The sequence below is a fragment of the Falco cherrug genome, chromosome Z, assembly GCF_023634085.1.
Source record: "Falco cherrug isolate bFalChe1 chromosome Z, bFalChe1.pri, whole genome shotgun sequence".
NCBI lineage: Eukaryota > Metazoa > Chordata > Aves > Falconiformes > Falconidae > Falco > Falco cherrug.
The window spans coordinates 56957850-56976567 of NC_073720.1; the positions used below are offsets into that span (position 1 = coordinate 56957850).

At 35.7% G+C, this 18718-nt stretch overlaps 1 protein-coding gene across 7 annotated transcripts in view; it reads right to left on the bottom strand.

Annotated features, from left to right (window-relative positions):
- CHD1 (chromodomain helicase DNA binding protein 1) overlaps positions 1 to 18718 on the bottom strand; it is a 61001-nt gene that overhangs the window by 21428 nt on the left and 20855 nt on the right. For all 7 annotated transcript variants that reach the window (XM_055699870.1, XM_055699867.1, XM_055699864.1 and 4 more), the window contains 19 exons: positions 16992 to 17141; positions 16399 to 16697; positions 14670 to 14895; positions 13724 to 13824; positions 13290 to 13468; positions 12238 to 12365; positions 11442 to 11658; positions 10738 to 10827; positions 9684 to 9874; positions 8390 to 8578; positions 7915 to 8077; positions 6126 to 6278; positions 5570 to 5641; positions 3241 to 3390; positions 2516 to 2664; positions 2060 to 2156; positions 1875 to 1970; positions 782 to 958; positions 400 to 560 (listed from right to left, as the gene is read on the bottom strand). In XM_055699870.1, coding sequence (XP_055555845.1) covers positions 400 to 560; positions 782 to 958; positions 1875 to 1970; positions 2060 to 2156; positions 2516 to 2664; positions 3241 to 3390; positions 5570 to 5641; positions 6126 to 6278; positions 7915 to 8077; positions 8390 to 8578; positions 9684 to 9874; positions 10738 to 10827; positions 11442 to 11658; positions 12238 to 12365; positions 13290 to 13468; positions 13724 to 13824; positions 14670 to 14895; positions 16399 to 16697; positions 16992 to 17141 — 2988 coding nt within the window. The remainder of the gene's footprint in view (positions 1 to 399; positions 561 to 781; positions 959 to 1874; positions 1971 to 2059; positions 2157 to 2515; positions 2665 to 3240; positions 3391 to 5569; positions 5642 to 6125; positions 6279 to 7914; positions 8078 to 8389; positions 8579 to 9683; positions 9875 to 10737; positions 10828 to 11441; positions 11659 to 12237; positions 12366 to 13289; positions 13469 to 13723; positions 13825 to 14669; positions 14896 to 16398; positions 16698 to 16991; positions 17142 to 18718) is intronic.

An 18718-nucleotide genomic window follows, 5' to 3' on the forward strand; every position in this document is an offset into this window, starting at 1 on the left:
AATTGTCGCGACGGAGGGAAGACACAGTCACTCAATATGAGTGATCAGCAGACTTTGTTTATTGTCCCTTACAGTCACCTTTTATGCCTTGTTATAATTAGCTCACACATATTACAAAAGTTAAGCTCATTATTGGTTAGTTGCCTAAATATCAAGTCCACCCCCTAGCTTCTCTTCTGTAATCTGTTCCCACCTGCAACATTCTTTTCCCACCTCAGTCTTCCTGTTATTTTGTAATTTTTGCTTTACTTCAGATAAGCTGAGAGTGATGTGCATTTTTGTCCAGCCAGCTGGACTATGTCTATGAGACCTTTTTCAGCTAGCCAGTTATCCACACATAATAATAATAATAAAAAATTTACTTGTCCCTTTAAATATATGTGTCCCTCTATCTCTTACCGCCTGATCTCTGCATCACTAAATCCTTTGATATTTTCTCGAGGAATAGTTCGTGGTCTTCCACGTTTTTTTGGCCGTTTTCTTTCTGAGATGGAGTCACTATCAGATCCAGAGTATCTTCTGCTCCTACTGCGCCTCCCTTCACTTCCATTAAAGCTGATCTGGAATTTCAAAATATGCAGTTCAAAGCCAGATGATTAACAAACATAAATAAATTTTTGCTTACTCTGAAAAAAATATGTGTTCAGAAAAGTGGGAAAAAAACCCCCAAACCTGACAACAACAACCACCAAACAAATCAACAGCAAAATAAAAGAACAAGTCAGTAAGAACTGTAAACAGTAAAAAAAAAAAAGAAACAGTAAGAAGTAAAAAAACACACCTGTTTTGCACAGTTTCTCATCCTTGGAAGCATATATATTTCTTCAAGTTCCTTTTGTCTTTCCTCCTCTTCTATTCGTCGTCGCTGAACTTCCGGAATGATTTCTTCCCAATTTCTTGAATTTCTTTCTGGTTCCAACTCAATATCATCTTCATCCATATTGGAAAAGTTGGCCACCTTGTATATCAGAATACATGTATTCTTATCAAACCAATACACGACTATTTGAAAAAGACTAAGCAGCTAATATTTTAGGAAAACAAAGGTCTAGATGGCAAGTTTTTTGCATTTACACATTTTATCTATTTTTATATATGCTATTATTTTATATAGAACATACATATACAAAATGCTTCATAAAACACTGTCCCTAATGAAAGTACTTTCATTCATTTACGAAATGGACAGAGACTCCATGCAACATGCACTAAGATGAGAAATGATAAGAATGTTTCTCTTCCTTTAAAAGGTGTTAACTAATACAGATGCATAATGAAACACCTCCCCAATAGCTGTAAGAGTGCTGTTTAACTTCCTTCAAAATATGGCTAACAACATTTGAATACCTGAGTTAATGTGAAACTATAATAATGTAAGACTAACCGAACATTAATGTAGGAATCAAAATCCATTGCAAATAAACAATCATCAGGGAAGCTATTTAATAATCTACTGATCTAAACAAATACATCACACTCTGCATTTCTTTTGCACCCAGGTAATAGTATGTTTAACTGGTAACACTTAAAATACTTGGCATTCAAGTCCACTTCAGGGCTAAAAGCTATATTGAGAAGTCATCGGCTAAGAAATGTAAACTTTGTGTTCTGCATTCAAGGGTACTACAGCTGCTTAACAGAAAAGGCAGTAAATAAAACACAGAATTAGCAAAATACATCATGTAGTTTTAAATGTTTATACTATTGGTAGGTATCCTGTATAGGTGAAAAGACGTTTTATTAGGAAGAGACGCAGAGTTGACTTACTGAGGCATCTCATAAAAATGAAGAGATGGACAGGTACTCAAAAGCAAAATAGTACTGTTTATAAAGGAAAGTGTAATCATGGCAGGAGAGAGGTAAGACAGCAATACCTTGAACTGTGAAAGCAACTCGTCTCCTACAGTTAATGGACCTGGCTCATTTTCCCGTGTTTCAGCCCTCTTCAAGATTTCATCTATATCCATTTCCTAAAAAAGAAGACGTTTCTCTTTACAGTGAAATAATTCATACATATTTTCAGTAGTTTTATCTACCCTAGTCCAGAAACACTACTTACCTGGGGTTCCTGTTCTTCCCCTTCAGGTTCTTTAAATAGTTCCTCAGCACCAAACTTCAGAATTGCTGATAACTCCTCCTTATTAAAAGGCGTTGAGCTGAAATAAAGGATGTTTCAGGAAAAAGTTATCTTAGTAACTTGATAAAGTTCTCTATGATCATCAGTCAGTAAAGCTTTCTTTTTACTGTTAAATAAAAAAAATAATCTTATAAATATATTAAAATATTAAAATAAAAATAATCTTATAAATATATTAAAATATTATTTAATTAATTACATTTATTTTAACAAATATATATAACGTGAATAAATATCTATTAAGACAATATACTTTGCATCTTTACTTAATTAACTTTATTTTACCTTTTATTAAACAAGTGCAATAGCTTAAACTTTTTACTTACTTGTCAAATATACTTAAGGGTAAATTAGTATAGAAATAAATAGAAAATATACCTTGAAGGAGTAGAGCCTGTATGTAGTACAGTTTTCCCCGTAGTGTCCATTCTCTGAATTACTAAATGATCTAACACCATCTTTTTCTTGGCTCTTTCAAGAATATCTTCTTCTACTGATCCTTTTGTGACTAGTCGATAAATATTAACCTAGGTACATTTTAAAAAAGTAAGCAACAACAAGGAGAAATCTCAGTCTTCACAACGTATATTCTGAATTGACTGGTTTCAAATATGAAATACTAGTTCCATCATGTTACCACAGTCTTAGCATTTTAAAAAAACAGAAAAATAAACTTGGACCTGTCTTGTCTTAAACTTGATTTGCCACAGGCAAAACTGTCTTATTTCCAATTACTGTTGTATGTCTTCTGCAAGAATGAAACCTGAACAGAATTTAAAAATATTTAAGCAAGGGGGATGCACCTGATGCAACAGTTATTTTCTAGAATGACATGATGCCAATGGGACAATTGGGAATGTGGGACAGACAGTCCCATAACTCCTCTCTCTATCTCTCCCATCCATATACCACAGTTGCCATATTATCTCTCCATATAGGGAGATTTTTTAAAAAAGTTAAATGAGCACTACTAACATTTTTAGACATATGCATAAAGTATTAGTTATCCTCAAAACTACAACAACAATGAAGAGTACAGTGAGAGGAAAGCTACTGTACAGAACCCTCCTTCAGGTCTGGAGCTTAAAGCTGAATGTGCATACCTGTTTCTTCTGCCCGATCCTATGCGCTCTGGCCTGCGCTTGCAGATCATTCTGTGGATTCCAGTCAGAATCAAATATAACTACAGTGTCAGCGGATGCCAAATTGATACCTAATCCTCCAGCTCTGGTAGACAGTAAAAAGCAGAAGTCCTGAAATCATAAAATAAGAAATACTTTCATACACAATAACAGTCCTATTCTCAAATGAACCAGTATGACGCTTGTTTATGTGGTATGTGGTGCGGTCATATCATATACTACCACTTCCATAATTGTTGTATATTTAAAGCTTCTTTAAGTATAAAGTAAACATTGATATTGGTGTGTTTTGTAAATTGTTACTGACTTCTCAACAGTTTAAAGGAAGCAGCATCCTAGTAGATGATCACAGGCCAAAAAAATCCCAACCAAACAACAGACTGGCCAAGAAGTACTACTGTTAAAGCCTTGTATGTTACGAAGTCCCTCTACCACACCCCCTGCCCCAAGCCCTGGAAGGCTAAGCAGCCATGCCAGAGCAGGGAAGATGCTTGAGCCTACAAGTAACTGGTTCAGACAGGAAGGAAAAGCCTTCTGCCAAGTTCAATGCTGTTCAACATATTCATGAATAATACGAAAAACCAAAACACAGCACTGCACCAGCTACTAAAAAGAAAATTAACTCTATCTCAGCTGAAACCAGGACAATGATAAGCAAGGTGAAAAAGCCTGCAGATGATACAGAATTCTTCATTCACAGACAAGTATGAAAGACTGCAGAAGGATCTTGAGAAATGCAATAAAACAACATATGAAATTCAGTTACAGGAGATAGCACACCGTCAGGAATGAGTCCTGAGAATTGTGTTAGAAATTTCCATGTACCCCTTAGCTCAGCAATGGCCAAAAACTGTAGAGAATGTTCTAAATTTTTAGGAAAGGAATTTAAAAACAAACAAACAACAAAACCCAAATAAAACAAAACATAATTTTGCTGCTGCACAAATGCATAGTTTGCCTCCATTTTTAAAATGCATGATATATAAATTCCTCTTAATCTCAAAAAATGTACAGTGTACCTGTAAAGATTTCAGAAAAAGGCAACAATGTCTCTATGAGAAATTTGAAACAATTAACTTCTGTGCGTAACAAATATCTGAAGTTCACATTATGGAATTAAGTCCTTCTCCCTGCATCATAGCACAAACAAGCTCAGCAACTGACAAGTGCTACCCTTCATTTTCTGTCAAAAAAAAAAAAAACAAACCACCCCCCCCCAAAAAAATAAACCACCCAAACCCAAACAAAACAACCTCCCCTCCCCCAAATATGCCTTTGGGGGATTTAAGCTGATCAAAGATATGGAATGGCTTACATATTAGGAATGCTAAATAAGCTACAAATCTTCCAACTCAGAAAAGATTTGAAACAGGCACCTATATATTTACAGGTTGCTCACAAAGAACAGCTAGAAATCAATTCTTCACTATTTCTTCCAGGGCAAATAAGTAGGTGGCAACAAATAAAAATAACAAAAGCCACATTTGAAACAATTAATGATGGCTGTCCATGCAAGAATAGACACGTTAGTCCCGCCCACTGCCAAAGGATGTTTTTGATGCTAATTGCTTGTGTAAGGTCAGCGCTCTTGTAAACATTGTTGGGTTAGATTCTACACAGGAACAAAGGTGAGGTTAGATTTCTGCAGCATTTATATAGTAATTCAAATTACTTTGATAAAAAGTGCAGGAGGGGGCCTGCAAATCAGGACCATAAAGTGGCAATCAGTTAGCTGAAAGGAATGTGCTAGAGCTCTTAGGCCACAAACCCTGGGAGGACAAGGAATGTGAATAGATAACAATCAACAGGGTGAGTCATGCCGGGAATGAGGAATGGATGGTGTGAAGGAGAGGTAACACCTTGCTGTTAATTGATGAAAGTGTCCTTTGTTTGTAGTTAACCACCAATCAGGGATTGCCTAGTATGTAATGCTTAGCTTAAAGAACCAATCTGTTTAAAGCGCGCAGCTTCTGAAAACAGATACAAACTCGTGATTGTGTACAATAAATGGACATTTGCTTGCATCAAGCAGTGTCCCGTCTCTTCATTCGCCGCAAAAAAGCTTCAGAAAAAAAATTATAGATACAGAATTGCTTACCATTTTTACGTTACGTGTTTTCTACTTAAGAGAAAAAAGTAGATGTAAACCTTATAGTCTAAGCAATAACAATGAATTTTCAACCCTATTGATATAATCCTCACTTTTCTCAAGCCTTTATTTTTTGTGCAATGTTTCTTTACATTTCTTGAAAAAAAATAAAACTTATTCCTTAGGGAAAAAATGCCATACCTCTGATCCTTCTGCATTGAAATGATCCAACGCTTGTTTCCTCAATTCCCCTTTTATTGATCCATCAAGTCTCTAGAGAGATTGAACAGTGCAGTTAAACAGTAATTCTCATATTCAAAATAACAGCAACTTGAATTTTCACCTGCCAAAACCATTACGTGACGGAAAAGAGTAATGCAACACTTGATGTAATATTTTTATTTCACCTGTTTAATTTCAAAATACTACTTAGCACATAACAAGTGCTAGTCTTTCTAGAAAAAGAACAAATTTTCTTACAACTTTTCTTAACCAAAGTGGTAAAGATCACATATCACAAAACAGCTGAGGTTGGAAGGGACCTCTGGAGGTCATCTTGTCTAACTCCCCTACTCAGATGGGGACAGCTAAAGCAGGTTGCCCAAGGTCTTGTCCACATGGCTTTTAAATGTTATAGAGGATGGAGATTCCGCAACTTCTGGACAACTTGTGACGTTGCTCTGTAATCCTCAGAGTAAAGAAAATACTCTTGTATTCAAGATCAAAGCTTCATGGCTACTACTACCAAGATTCTTACCTGAAAGGGAAACTGACGATACTTCAGATATTCTGCTAGGATATCCAGCATCCTCACCATCTGTGAGAAAATCAGAACTCTGTTGCCACGTTCTCGCAGACGAATCAGTAGCTTGTCAAGAAGGATTAGTTTCCCACTGCTACGTATTAAATGCTACAAAAAGCAAGAAATATATATTACAAAGTAAGTTCATCACTAATACACATTGCAGTTGGTTAGACATCTGAGGTTTGCTTTTCTTTGTATTGCTGTTGAAAGGAAAAAAAAGGCAAATTCTGACATTCCTTAAGAATTCCATAGTTTAACACATGAATATAATATACAGTGTCCTAGAAGTTAAAAAAAGCCAACCAAAACAAAAACCCCACCAAATCCATATGACCATAAGACACTACTGCTATATAAATTTACTGGTATGCAGCATTAACTGAACATAAAAGTTTACTCTGATTTTAGTTTAGTTGATTCTAACTGAAATCAACAGAATTACTAACTCACATATTTTTAAAAGAAATGCATTGTTCAGTTCCCTCTCAAAGTCACATCTTAACATCTCATCAAAACATGACTATATGGGCTTAAAAACATAACAAGTTGTGATGTAGGCCCAAGTCCTTATCTGCCAAGTAAAAAACAAAATTTGTTAACCAATAAAATATAACAATGATAAAAAGCTACCTTAGTTCTACTTGCTCTTCATTTCCCACCTTTTGAAGAGAAATAGGTACTGCTGTTTAACTGCCAGAGTATTTTTAAAGAAAGCCCATCAATCAAGTTTCTCAGGCAAGATAAAGTGAGAGAATTCTTGTTCGTGGTGCCTAACACTGTAACCCACCTAAAGCCTGTTAAGCCTTCTCAGCTCCAGTGTGAAATTTAGTGTTGAAAACATTACGTCCCTTTATGTGAAGATACTTAGACAGAATCTGGGAGGATGCTAAATTCTGAGTTAGCTGCTTTTATTCTTTATGTCAGAAAGGAAGAGGACATTTGTCACCGCACAAACTAGTGGCTTTGAGAAGGTATTTAAATTACCGACTTGAAAACTTCCAGAAAAAAAAAATACCATCTTTAAGAAACATTTTTGTTGGTATAAACTGCATCAACAACAGCAGCCTTATCTGTTGCTGTGCTTCTCAACAGTTTTAGTACAAATACCAGTTAACCTTAAAAAAAAAAAAAAAAACCAACAAAAAAACCACACCACCAACAGACCAGACCATCTTTGGTAGTGATGGTAATTGTTTTCATCTGTTACAACAACAATGACAAAATCAGACTGAGCTTTGGATGCTTGTTACTTTCATTTCTTTTCACTTTGGTTGTTTGCAGGCATACAGAGAACAATATTTGGTTATAAAAAATAATAAAAGCATTCTGCAGATGACATTCCGCTATTACATAGGTTGCTGGTGTATCACTGCCAGTCACATGCACTTCCACTCACATTACGTTTACCAGCTTAGCTGCTTCATTTCACTTAGGTTTAAAATAGGTCTTAAGCTTATTTTGCATGAAAATACACAACCTGTTTAAAACCGTTTTCTTTTTTACTTTGATTGTAATTAAAATCAGTGACATTTAGTCAATTATCTGTCAATTATTTGGTTCAAATTAAGATATAAAAATCAAGTCACTTACCTGTAAAACCCAGGATGCACATTTTCCAGAGAACCTGTTTTTATTTAATACACTTCGGTAAGAGTTAATAAACTACCAGAGCACTTATATGTAAACATTGCAAATATGAAACAGAACTTTTTTTAAAATTATTACTAAGAAGTGACATTACCTGTAAGGCCTCCTGTTTATTATAGAATTCATTATCATCTGGTGGCTTAATGAGGTAGCAATGGTTACAACACTTCTTGAGTTCCATCATGATGTTCAAAAAGCCCGAGGTACTGCCTTTTGAACCTTTACTGAGGGCTTTATAATTCCTAGTTAAAATCCACCTATGATATAAGATGTACAATGTAAGTAATTTCTAACCATATGTGGAAGCAACAGATGTAAGTTCTCAAAATATAAACAAGCTAAAGAAAAACAGCAGCTCCCAAATGAATGTAGAAACATGCCAAACTAGAGAAGCTACATGAATAGACATTAGACCAGTATTCTTAAGCCCCTGCAGCATAAAGTTTTACTGCTGTGAAATTCTAGAAGCCTCAAGTTCAAACTGCATTATAAAAACTATTATGCTTCAGTAAATTGCACATAGACATATCACTAAAACAGCACAATTTCTAAAAACTGTTGTTTCTTACTTGTAATATTGTTTCTGCAATGCACTCATTTCCATCCTCAGAATTTGCTCAACTTTAGCAGGCAAAGACTTTTCTACATCTTTTTTAACTCTTCTCAGCAGAAATGGTTCCAGTTCTTTGTGAAGACTTGCATAACCGTATTCTCTCCCTTTGCCATGTTCCTCTTCAAAATCTTCCCAGGAGGAAAACCTTCAACATAATAAAAAATACGCACAAAACAGTGACATACTGCAACTGAAGCAGCAAAACTCAAGTAGAGAGATAACACAAAGAATGCATATAAATATATCACAAAAGCAAACACACATTTGGATTTCTTCCTCACTCCCTTCTGTTTAATTTATCCAATTTGTGAATTTTCATCTTACAAGAAATTCCAAATATTTTGACTGTAAATAGAGGAACGGAATTTTCCAAAAACATTTACAGAATGAAAACTACTGAATTTTAACCTCCCCAGCTGAAACCCAACATTTCTCTTCTTCCACAAGGATATCACTTAGATGGTTGCAGAACTTCCATTTTTACATTTATCAAGAGCAGCGCAAAAAAACCCCAGCTGTGTGGTTGGAAAGGGTGCAAGAGAATAAGCAACTACTTAATGTATGTTTTGCAGCTTCTATGGTCTAGCAGAAGCATAACTAACCTCTGCCTGCGCTAACAGCCTCGAAGAACAGACTATGATTCAATGAAGAATGGGTACTAGACCACAGTGTCTTTGCTCATAAGGTTCTGAAGAAGTCAGTACAATCCATAGCTCAAACTAGAGCTACAGCGCTTGACACCTACAATATGTCTGACAGGAATGTGCTTTCCACACGAGCTCTATTTTATCTTACATAGAAACAGAGGTCATAAAAGATAAGGTCAATGCAGTAAGCTTACTGCATGCAAACCATATAGGAAAACCAGATATCTGACTGAGCTACAGGATACTGGGCATCTTGGTACAAAGTTGTTTTCAGTAACAGTATTAACAGAACATTTGCCATTCTATTTCCCAAGAGTAAATCCGTGCTTTTTTCCTCTTAGGCTAAGATGAAGCTTTTGGTCCAGGTTCTGAACCATACACCAATCCATAATTTTTATGAGTTGCTAAAATAGAACAAGTTGCTACCAGTGTTATTTATCAGAAGCAGCATGAAAAAAATACATGCATCTACTTTATATAGAATATTTAAATTACCTTTCAGTATGATCCTCTACTTCTATTGATTCTCAAATCACTACACTATTTCACCATAATAAACCTGACCAAAAAAAATGTTAAAATGAGTCATGTAAAATTCCTTACTTTTCTGGCATGATGAAGTGCAACAAAGACCAGAGCTCTTTGAGAGAGTTTTGCAGAGGGGTTCCAGTAATAAGAAGACGATGGTTAGACTTAAAGTCTATTAAAGTCTTGTACAGAAGAGAGTCGTCATTTTTTAAACGATGAGCTTCATCAACTCCTATGAATGCCCAATTCAGACCACCAAGGAATGACTTAAAGAAATGGAGGAGATGGGGAACATTATACAAATAAACACATTGCATATCTTCCCACATTTTATAATCAAGCTATAAACACCATCACTTCCTGGTTTGTTTTAATAACATACGGACTGCTATATGTTTTCATAATAATTATGGATTTTACATTTGTCAGATTCAATGAAGGGCTAAGCAAGCATCCTAAGAAAGCATAAATTAAGTTTAAAAGGAAAAAAAAATGGCCAAAAGTCTGACCCACATTGATTTTACGTAACAAAAAGAAAAAAAAATCACTATCGGTCTCTTCTTCCCAGCATGTACAACCAAACAAACCAAAAATGTTCTGTTTCCTGACGATCTATAAAAATTTCCATTTAGCATTAGAAGGCTCAACAATAACTCTGTGTACCACCACTATGAAGACAGCATTAATATATGTACACATACTACTGTATGCACAATAATAAAGGAAAACTATATGGGATTTCAGAGTTCTGTATCATGTTTGGGGTTAGGTTCTTTTCAGTTTATTGATGGTGGTCTGCAAAGAAGTAGAGCTCTTTAAGATGGGAGATAATTACAATAATGAGAATCCCAAGCAAACTGGAGAAAAAGAAGTGTTACTCACTTAAAGAAATGGAAAAAGGCTGAAAGCCTCACCACACATATAGAAAATGTAGAGGTGCTTAAAAAAATAAAACAAAAAAACCACACACACACACACAAAAACCAAACCTAAACCATGCACTGTCACAGTTCCAGAAGAAAAGCTGTTACAACTTCCATAAATTTAATGGCCCACAACCAAGTACATGCAAGTCGAAAGACAGTTTTACACTGGCGAAATGATTTTTATCTCCTTGAAGTGCGATTACCTTATCCTTCAGCAAAATTTCATAGGTTGTTAGAAGTATGTTAAATTTTAATCGTTTGGTTTGTGGATGCATCCATTCATGAGTTCTTATCTACAAAAAGAATCAAATGAACTATAAGTCAAAGAAAAAAAAACAGTCTTGCAGACTGGGATGAATTTAAGTACTGCAGCAATGTTAATGTTTAATGACATACAATAATATGATCACAAAAGAGAAGCACAACATATTAACATACACAAGACTGAACTTCCCACCTGTCTAAGCACTCCACAAATATTTTGCTTAGACTTCTGAATAAACAGCAAAGAACTTCTACAAAACATTTTTTACTTTAATGGATAAGCTTACTAACATTCAGAACACACATTAAGAAAACAAACCAATAATCTTTCAGGAAATCATGACTGGCTTGCTTACCTATTTATTTTTACTATATACACCTAAATAATCATGACAGAAGATAATTTGTTTTCAAATGCAAGACCAAATTTTTAATCCTGTTCACTATTAAGCAGAAATGACATCTTCCACACACACTTTTATCAGATGAAAATCTAAGCTTTCAATTTGCATCTTAAATACATAGTGTTTCAGGAAGTATTTGCTCAGTCCTAACCAAAATATTGGAGATTAGCAGAGGAAAGGAATATGAAGTGAGTCTTGTTTATCTAAAGGCCTTTCCAATGATGGAGAGAAATACTTACCATGTTTCTGCTAGTTATATCTCCTAAGTAAACTACAGAATTCATCTGAGGAGCCCAAGTTTGAATCTCTCTTTGCCAAGATGTCAAGGTAGAAAGCGGCACAACCAGCAAGAAAGGCCCATACAACTGATGTTCATGAAACAGGTAGTTCAGAAAAGAAATTGTTTGTATTGTTTTACCCAGACCCATTTCATCCGCAAGAATACAGCTATTCCCTCTAAAAATAAAATAATAAAAAAAAAAATTAGATTTAGGGGATATGTAATGAGGGAGAGGCATTGGAGAAGAAAAATTATATTTTGAGCATAAAGACCATTCATACAAGTTTTCAAAATTTTGAAACTATACATCCTGAAGAAATGTATTTCCTTTGTTTTTCAATAAAAACAATTTCCAATTGCCCACCCCTACTTGAATTAAATTAACAAGATTCACAAAAAAGTTGCAAGCATTCCTAATGAGTCTTACTTTTAGAAGTGTAACATTTACGTTGACATTTCAGAAGAGTTTGGGTTTTCTGGCCTGAATGTTATTAGGTTTGTTGTTCAAAAATATGACTTACCTCTACATGAAATTGAAAGCAAAGCAACAAAAAGCTTAGCTGTTTTTTGAGAACAGCCACGAAAATTATAAGCTTTGGTACTACTTAGACCAAAAGCACTCCCCTCAGACCTCTACTTTGAGCTTACTTTATGAAACCCTCTACCTTCAAAACAAAATACAGAAAAATCTATTTCAAACTTTTACAAATACTTACAGTTTACACACAGAAAAACTTATTTCAGACTGTACTTACTTGCACCATGAGTGAGCAAGCCAATTCAAACCATTTAACTGATAATCTCTTAACTCCAAACTTTCATGTCCTCCAATGTAGGATGGTTGCTTCTTTAATGCAACAAACCTTGGCCTCTGTTTTAGAACCTGTCAGAAGCAAATTGATCATCAGTCCTACTACTGACTGAAGTTACCAAAATGTCTTCCTACAGAAAAAAAAAGCAGTAGGGATCTGCTGGGTCACAAGTCTACTCTTCATGAATCAACGAAAACTAGGCCATATAAAAACACAAGCAATTTCCAAGTTGAAATTAGTTTGATTGCTAATATAAATTTCATAATAGGAGTGACATTGCCTCACTCAAGACTTTACTTTTAAAATAAACTACAATACTAAACAAGCCCATCTTTGAAAGCCAGTAAAAATGTAGGGGACTGGTATCTACAAAAACCTACTCTTAGTAGTGATATTTTCCATATATATTACTATATATATTTATTAATATTCTGAACAACCTTCAAAAAATATTTCATAATATGCATCACCTGTCTGAATTCATATAAGACTTTCACATTTTAACTATCACTACTGATGTGGTGGCTTGAACCTGGCCAGCAGCTAAGCTGCCATCCAGTTGCTTACTCACTCCCCATCCCAGTGGGACACGGGAGAGAACTGAAAGAGTGAAAGTGAGAAAAACTTGTGGGTCAAAATAAACAGCCTATTGGGTGAAGTAAAAAACCCAACCAATCAAAACAAAACCCCACAACCAAAAAAAAAAAAAAAAACCAACACAAAAGTGACAGAAAGGGACTGACACGTCAATTTACCAGCAGACTGATGACCAGCAAGTGTCCAAGCAACAGCCACCTTCAAAGCCCCTGCTCAGCCCACCCAGTTTTATTGCTGAGCATTGAATTAAATGGCATGGAATATCTCACATGTTGCCAACACTGTTTAGGTCGGAAATGTAAAACACAGGCCATACAGGCTGCTATGAAGAAAATAAACTCCATCCCAGCCAGACACAGTACAACTCATTTTAAATCCATTGCAAATTACATACTCACCTTGCAATCCTTAAAGGGAGTGGTCTTGGACTGATTTCTGCTAAAGTACTCATCAATGCGTGCCTGAAACTTTTTGGCAATGAGAGCCCCATCTTCCCAGCTACATTCTGAATAAGGCAGACCTTGCCATTTACAATAGTAGTCTGGATAACCAGCTGCTGATTTCTGATTTGAATGAGCTGCAGAAACGCACCAGAGATGTCTGATCAGCATTTTACTTCTGTATCTTATGAACACACTCATTTTGGGTAATAAGACAACATAAGCTAGCTGCACAGCTCAGACCCAACAACTTTTCTCTTTACCTGAAGTTTTGTTTTAGATTGAAAAGTTAGTGATACTTACATTCCAAGTTTCCTAACTACAAATGCAACATACACGCAGTGAACATGCAGAATTCTCAACAGTTTTCTGTCTGCAAGTTTGTAACATACCAATTATTCTTTCCACTATCTGATATTGTTTATGGAGATCATCTGTAAGCTCCTGCTGGCAGTTATAATATTCCACATCTTCTGGAGAAGCATTTTTCAGCCTGTAATGGGAATTAATTTACAACACTTACTACACTTCATAGTTCTAAAATTAAGAAAATTTGGCAACTCTAAAGCTCCAAATGGAAGCATCACAAGAATGTTGCTTAGAGAGCTTCTTTTAAGGGACAACATAGAAATTCCTACTACAAAATTGTTGAATCTGGCCTAGGTTCTTCATCGTAAATGACTGAGAATGCTTATCAAGAGACACAATTACTACGGCTACAGGTAGTACTAATCATACAGCTAATTCAGCATACCTATTCTCAACAATAAGTAGTGCACTTTACAGAAATTTTTCATGGAACAGTATTCAGCGTGGCTCACTATTAGAATCCCTATAATTAAGTTGCTAAAAATTCCACCAGTATGCATTGATTATACTAAACATACTAATAAAACTGAACACTGAAAAGGTGACTTTAAAATGTATGTTTCTTCAGGTTTTTGTTCTCAGGCTTGAACCTCAGGTTTAAGCCAAGAAAACTGAATTCTTCAAAGTAATCTCAAATGGCTAATGCATCAAGAAAACATTCACCTCTGCAGCAGTTCCTGAAGAACTCTGATCAAACTGTAACAACAAAATTAGTAAAAGGTAAAATTTATTATTTAAACACTACACATCTTGACAAAACTCCATTTATAACACACACTAAACTCAGGTTCAGACGATTATCTTAGATGAACAATTTAAGGAAGCTTCAACTTTTAAAGCTTTTGTCTTACTGTTGCGTAGAGGCTTGAAATTATGCCCTCAAAAACAGGTAACAGGTCTCAGAAACACAACAGAACACCTACATTGTTACAAACTAAGTATCATGGAAGTCTACATAAAAATATTCACCATCGTTTTGTTTCCTGATCCTTTTTCTTATAGTTGTCCAGCTTCTTCATTCCTTTAACATTTTGTTGCTTCAGAGTTTCCTCAGTTTCCCAAGTGTTATGGATATGTGACCAACCTTTCCATTTAATAAGATACTGTATTTCTCCTGGCTCCTTTGACTTTTCAAACCCAGCATTTGGGTCACCATCTGCCTCAACTGCATAGATGGTGGTTGCAGCACCCGTGGCTGAGAAAGAAACGACATCGTAAGCCTTAATTAAGTGTGCATTGTTGGAAGTTAACCAGTAAGAAATGTAGTGTAGAAAGCAATTACTGCTACTTTCGACTACTGTCTACAGATCTCTTGTCATTACTCTTATTTGAGCAGTTATGTAGATATGTTAACACATGCATAAGTAGTTAAAAGACAATGAGAAAAAGCAACCAAAGCTTCTGCACCTAACCTACAAGATCTTATCCTTCCACATGAGAACTCTGGTTGCATTTCTAGTTTTTAAAGTCTTCACCAGTAAATGATCCACTAATGCTGCTTGTTGTCTTCTGTTGCATTACTCTCATCTCTGAGCATACAAGAGACATCTGACATTATGCTTGGTCAGTCTTGACACATCAATAACTTACTACTAGGGATACTACAAATATATTTCTTCCTATACATGTTTTACTACTTTTTCTGCCTTTGTTATATTAACCAGAAAAAAAGTTAATTAAGTGCAGCCTGTATCACAGCTGAAGCATACTAGCAGTGGGAAACAGGCTCATTTCTGTGAGGACAGCCAGGTAAGAAAATGAGCCCAGCAAGCTGCTGGGGGCAGATAAAGCCACTGAGAGCGGCAACAGCAAAAACAACATCATCTGGGCAGGAAGCTCAGTTCCAAAGACTCTGACCACAACACACTACGTATTGGAGCAGGATACACTAGAATTCAGGACAGCATGGAGAAGAAAGTTGAGAGGAAGAAGAGCACAAGTTCTGAGATGGGTCAGAATGTTTAGACATTAGGTATAAATAATGAGGAAGGGTAGCTCTGAAGTGCAAGGGGCATACCGTTTGGGTGGGTTTTTTTAAGTGTGTTTATTTTTCTCATTAGAATCTTCATTTGCAGACTCAAACACATAAGCAGAACTGCTAGACACTGCATCCCATTGCTACTGGAAATACAACATGCCTACCGCTATTCACAAACTACTTTTAAGAGTTCACATGCAAATGCACCACTGAAATGTTAAATGCATTTTGTAGTCATTGCACTGTCTGAGACAATCTGTAAAGCAGTAACTGAAATCATAATCTCAGTGGTCCAGCCTTGACACCACCATCTTTCAAGGTTCAGGTTACTAGTCAGCTCTCCTATCTAGTCCACCTTCTCCACTCCACTGTATTTTATACCTATAAAGTATCACTAATCTGTGCAAACAGTGCCATAACAATATGGTATGCATTTATGCAATACAGATCTATCTTCCACTTAATTTTTATTTTCTACTTGGGTATGCAATTCTACATTCTACTTTACAACACTTAGAAGGGACTTTAGAAAGGAACATCCTTATTAATATGAAAGATGAAACAAGATGACTTTTTGGTAACTTTAGAAGTATTGCTCTTTATAAACCTCACAGGTTACCTACAGCTGAGAACATTTGCTGATATTGCACTATAATGCACTCCAGGATCTTAAGAACACACACACACACACAAAAAAAAAGAAAAATTAAAAAAAAGAACCTCCTTTTCGGCCAACTCGACTATCCATGAACTTCTCTATAGTTTCAAATTCATCTTCTTCAGGTTGTGGGACATCTTCTCCACAAACTTCCAGCAAATCATCAGAATCTGTCTTGGTTTCTTCAGCTTCTTTGTAACTAATATTGACTGTTGCCTGGCGACGAGCTCCCCTCTTATCATAATCATCATCATCATCATCATCATCATCCTCCTCCTCCTCTTCCTCCTCATCATCCTCTGATGAATCAAGTTGCCTCTTTTTTGGTCCTGCATTCTTTTTCCCACTTTTTGGCTTAATTCTTTAAGACACAACAAGTATGACACAACAATGATGTTTCAACAGGGACAACTATATCTTCTGTATTGCTTTCTGAATACATATTTCATGAATGCTCAGTTACTCCACTTTCAGTTAAAGCAGACAGGAAAAGGTATTCACGAGAAAGCATCACTAAATTAACACCTTATGTAGCTTTAAAAAAAACTATTCTTTTTAATAAGCATTGATATTTTCAATCACATATATAGTGATAGTAAATACTCAATTGCTTATTAGAAATAGTACCAGAGGATCCAAATGCATGACTTCTTACCTGCTTGGAGGTTTACGGCTTTTGACCTTGTTTTTTGGCTCATAGTCAGATTCACTCTCTTCACAACTGCTTTTGTCCCTATCTTCCTCTGATTCAGAATCGGAACCAGTTCCCGATACTGACCCTGATCCCGACATTTGCCAGTCTTCACTGTACATATTGAAAGACAAAAGAGTAATGTACATTGTTGTTTGTTTCCAAATCAGCTATTCATCCACAGCATATCTGCTGTGATTTCAACATTCACAGAAATAAAAATCTTGTAAAAGTTATTTCAGTTGATGATACAGAAAACTGTCATCAATGAATAACAGATAAATAAAAATGCCCAATGGCTTCAAAGGGAGTTGGACAAAGTTTTCTGTTATCAAGAGGTAGATTTCAAATCAAAAAAAACCCCAAAAACCTGGATTGCTATTTAAATTTCAGCATGAAGAAATCAGTTAATAGGACATTAAGAAACCAAAGCATTTAACAAGTCTAACTTGAAAGATACATATTTATCAGAACTTACACATGATCATATCATAAAGCCCTGTCATGTTATATTCCGGAGAGACCCATGTTGTCTAATGCCTATAGTCCCTGTGGCCCATGTGAAGAGCCAGCAACTTTGGCATAGGAAACAAAAAACAATAGACGCAGATTTGACAAACGTCCAGAAAAACTTGAGTTACAGCAACCTGTGAGTGGCACTGGCTCCCAACAGCTCCCTCCCACTAAGCTCCAAAATCAGTGTTTCACAACCAGGCAAGGTACTATGAGTAAGACACTTGTGACTGAGCAGCAGGATCTCCTTGTTCCTGCTTCACTGAGATCTTCTACTTTGCAACAGGAAAGATGTAACCACTGATGAACAGTATCTTGCCTCAAACTCTGACTTTATATAGGCAAACTTAATAGCTTCACAAAAAAGAAAGGGAAAAAAGTAAGTCCGGTATGCGTTACTGAAACATCTGTAAGTCTTTATACTAACACCAGGTTTAGGTCTGGGTGACCAAGGCACCAGAGCAGTAGTAATATTCAAAGCTGGAATATTACCAAGAAATCTATTCCTTAAATTTACAATCAGAAGGTCTAGGAAACATTGCTTTGATTCCTCTCTTCTTCTCTCTTTTCTGTCTTTCAGGACATTGGGTCATGGAGGAAACGACATTTCCATTGTTCCAGTCATCCAAAACTAACATACATGTATCTATCATACAGACAGCACGTGGTGAATGGTACAGAACATCTTACTAATACAATTCTTCTGCAAACAGTAAATTAAAAAAATACTAACATAAATCCATCACCTGTATTAATTTGGAATTATGAAAAACAGATATAAAGCACCAGCCTCTAAGGCTTGATCATGTACCAAGTTACATATTGAGCAATCTCTGAATTGCATGTCAGGTAACAACTGCAGACATACTTGTTCCGAAGAGCCATAGGACAAAAATTCATGCACTGGATATATGAAGTACTTTGGTTATGGATTCCTAAACTTAAATATCTTCCTGTAATGGAGTATGCTATTAGATGCAATCGAATTCTTAACAAAAGACTCTGATTAACAGCTCATTGCTAGCAAAGTACCACTTTGCATGGCACTTTTTTCTTTTGCACCCCCACCTTTTTCTTTTTTTTTATCTACCATTTCTTTAAGATATATTGACAACCCTGAACACTGGAGGTGATTCATGAACTTGGAAAAAATGAATGATAGAACTGATCAATTTCTA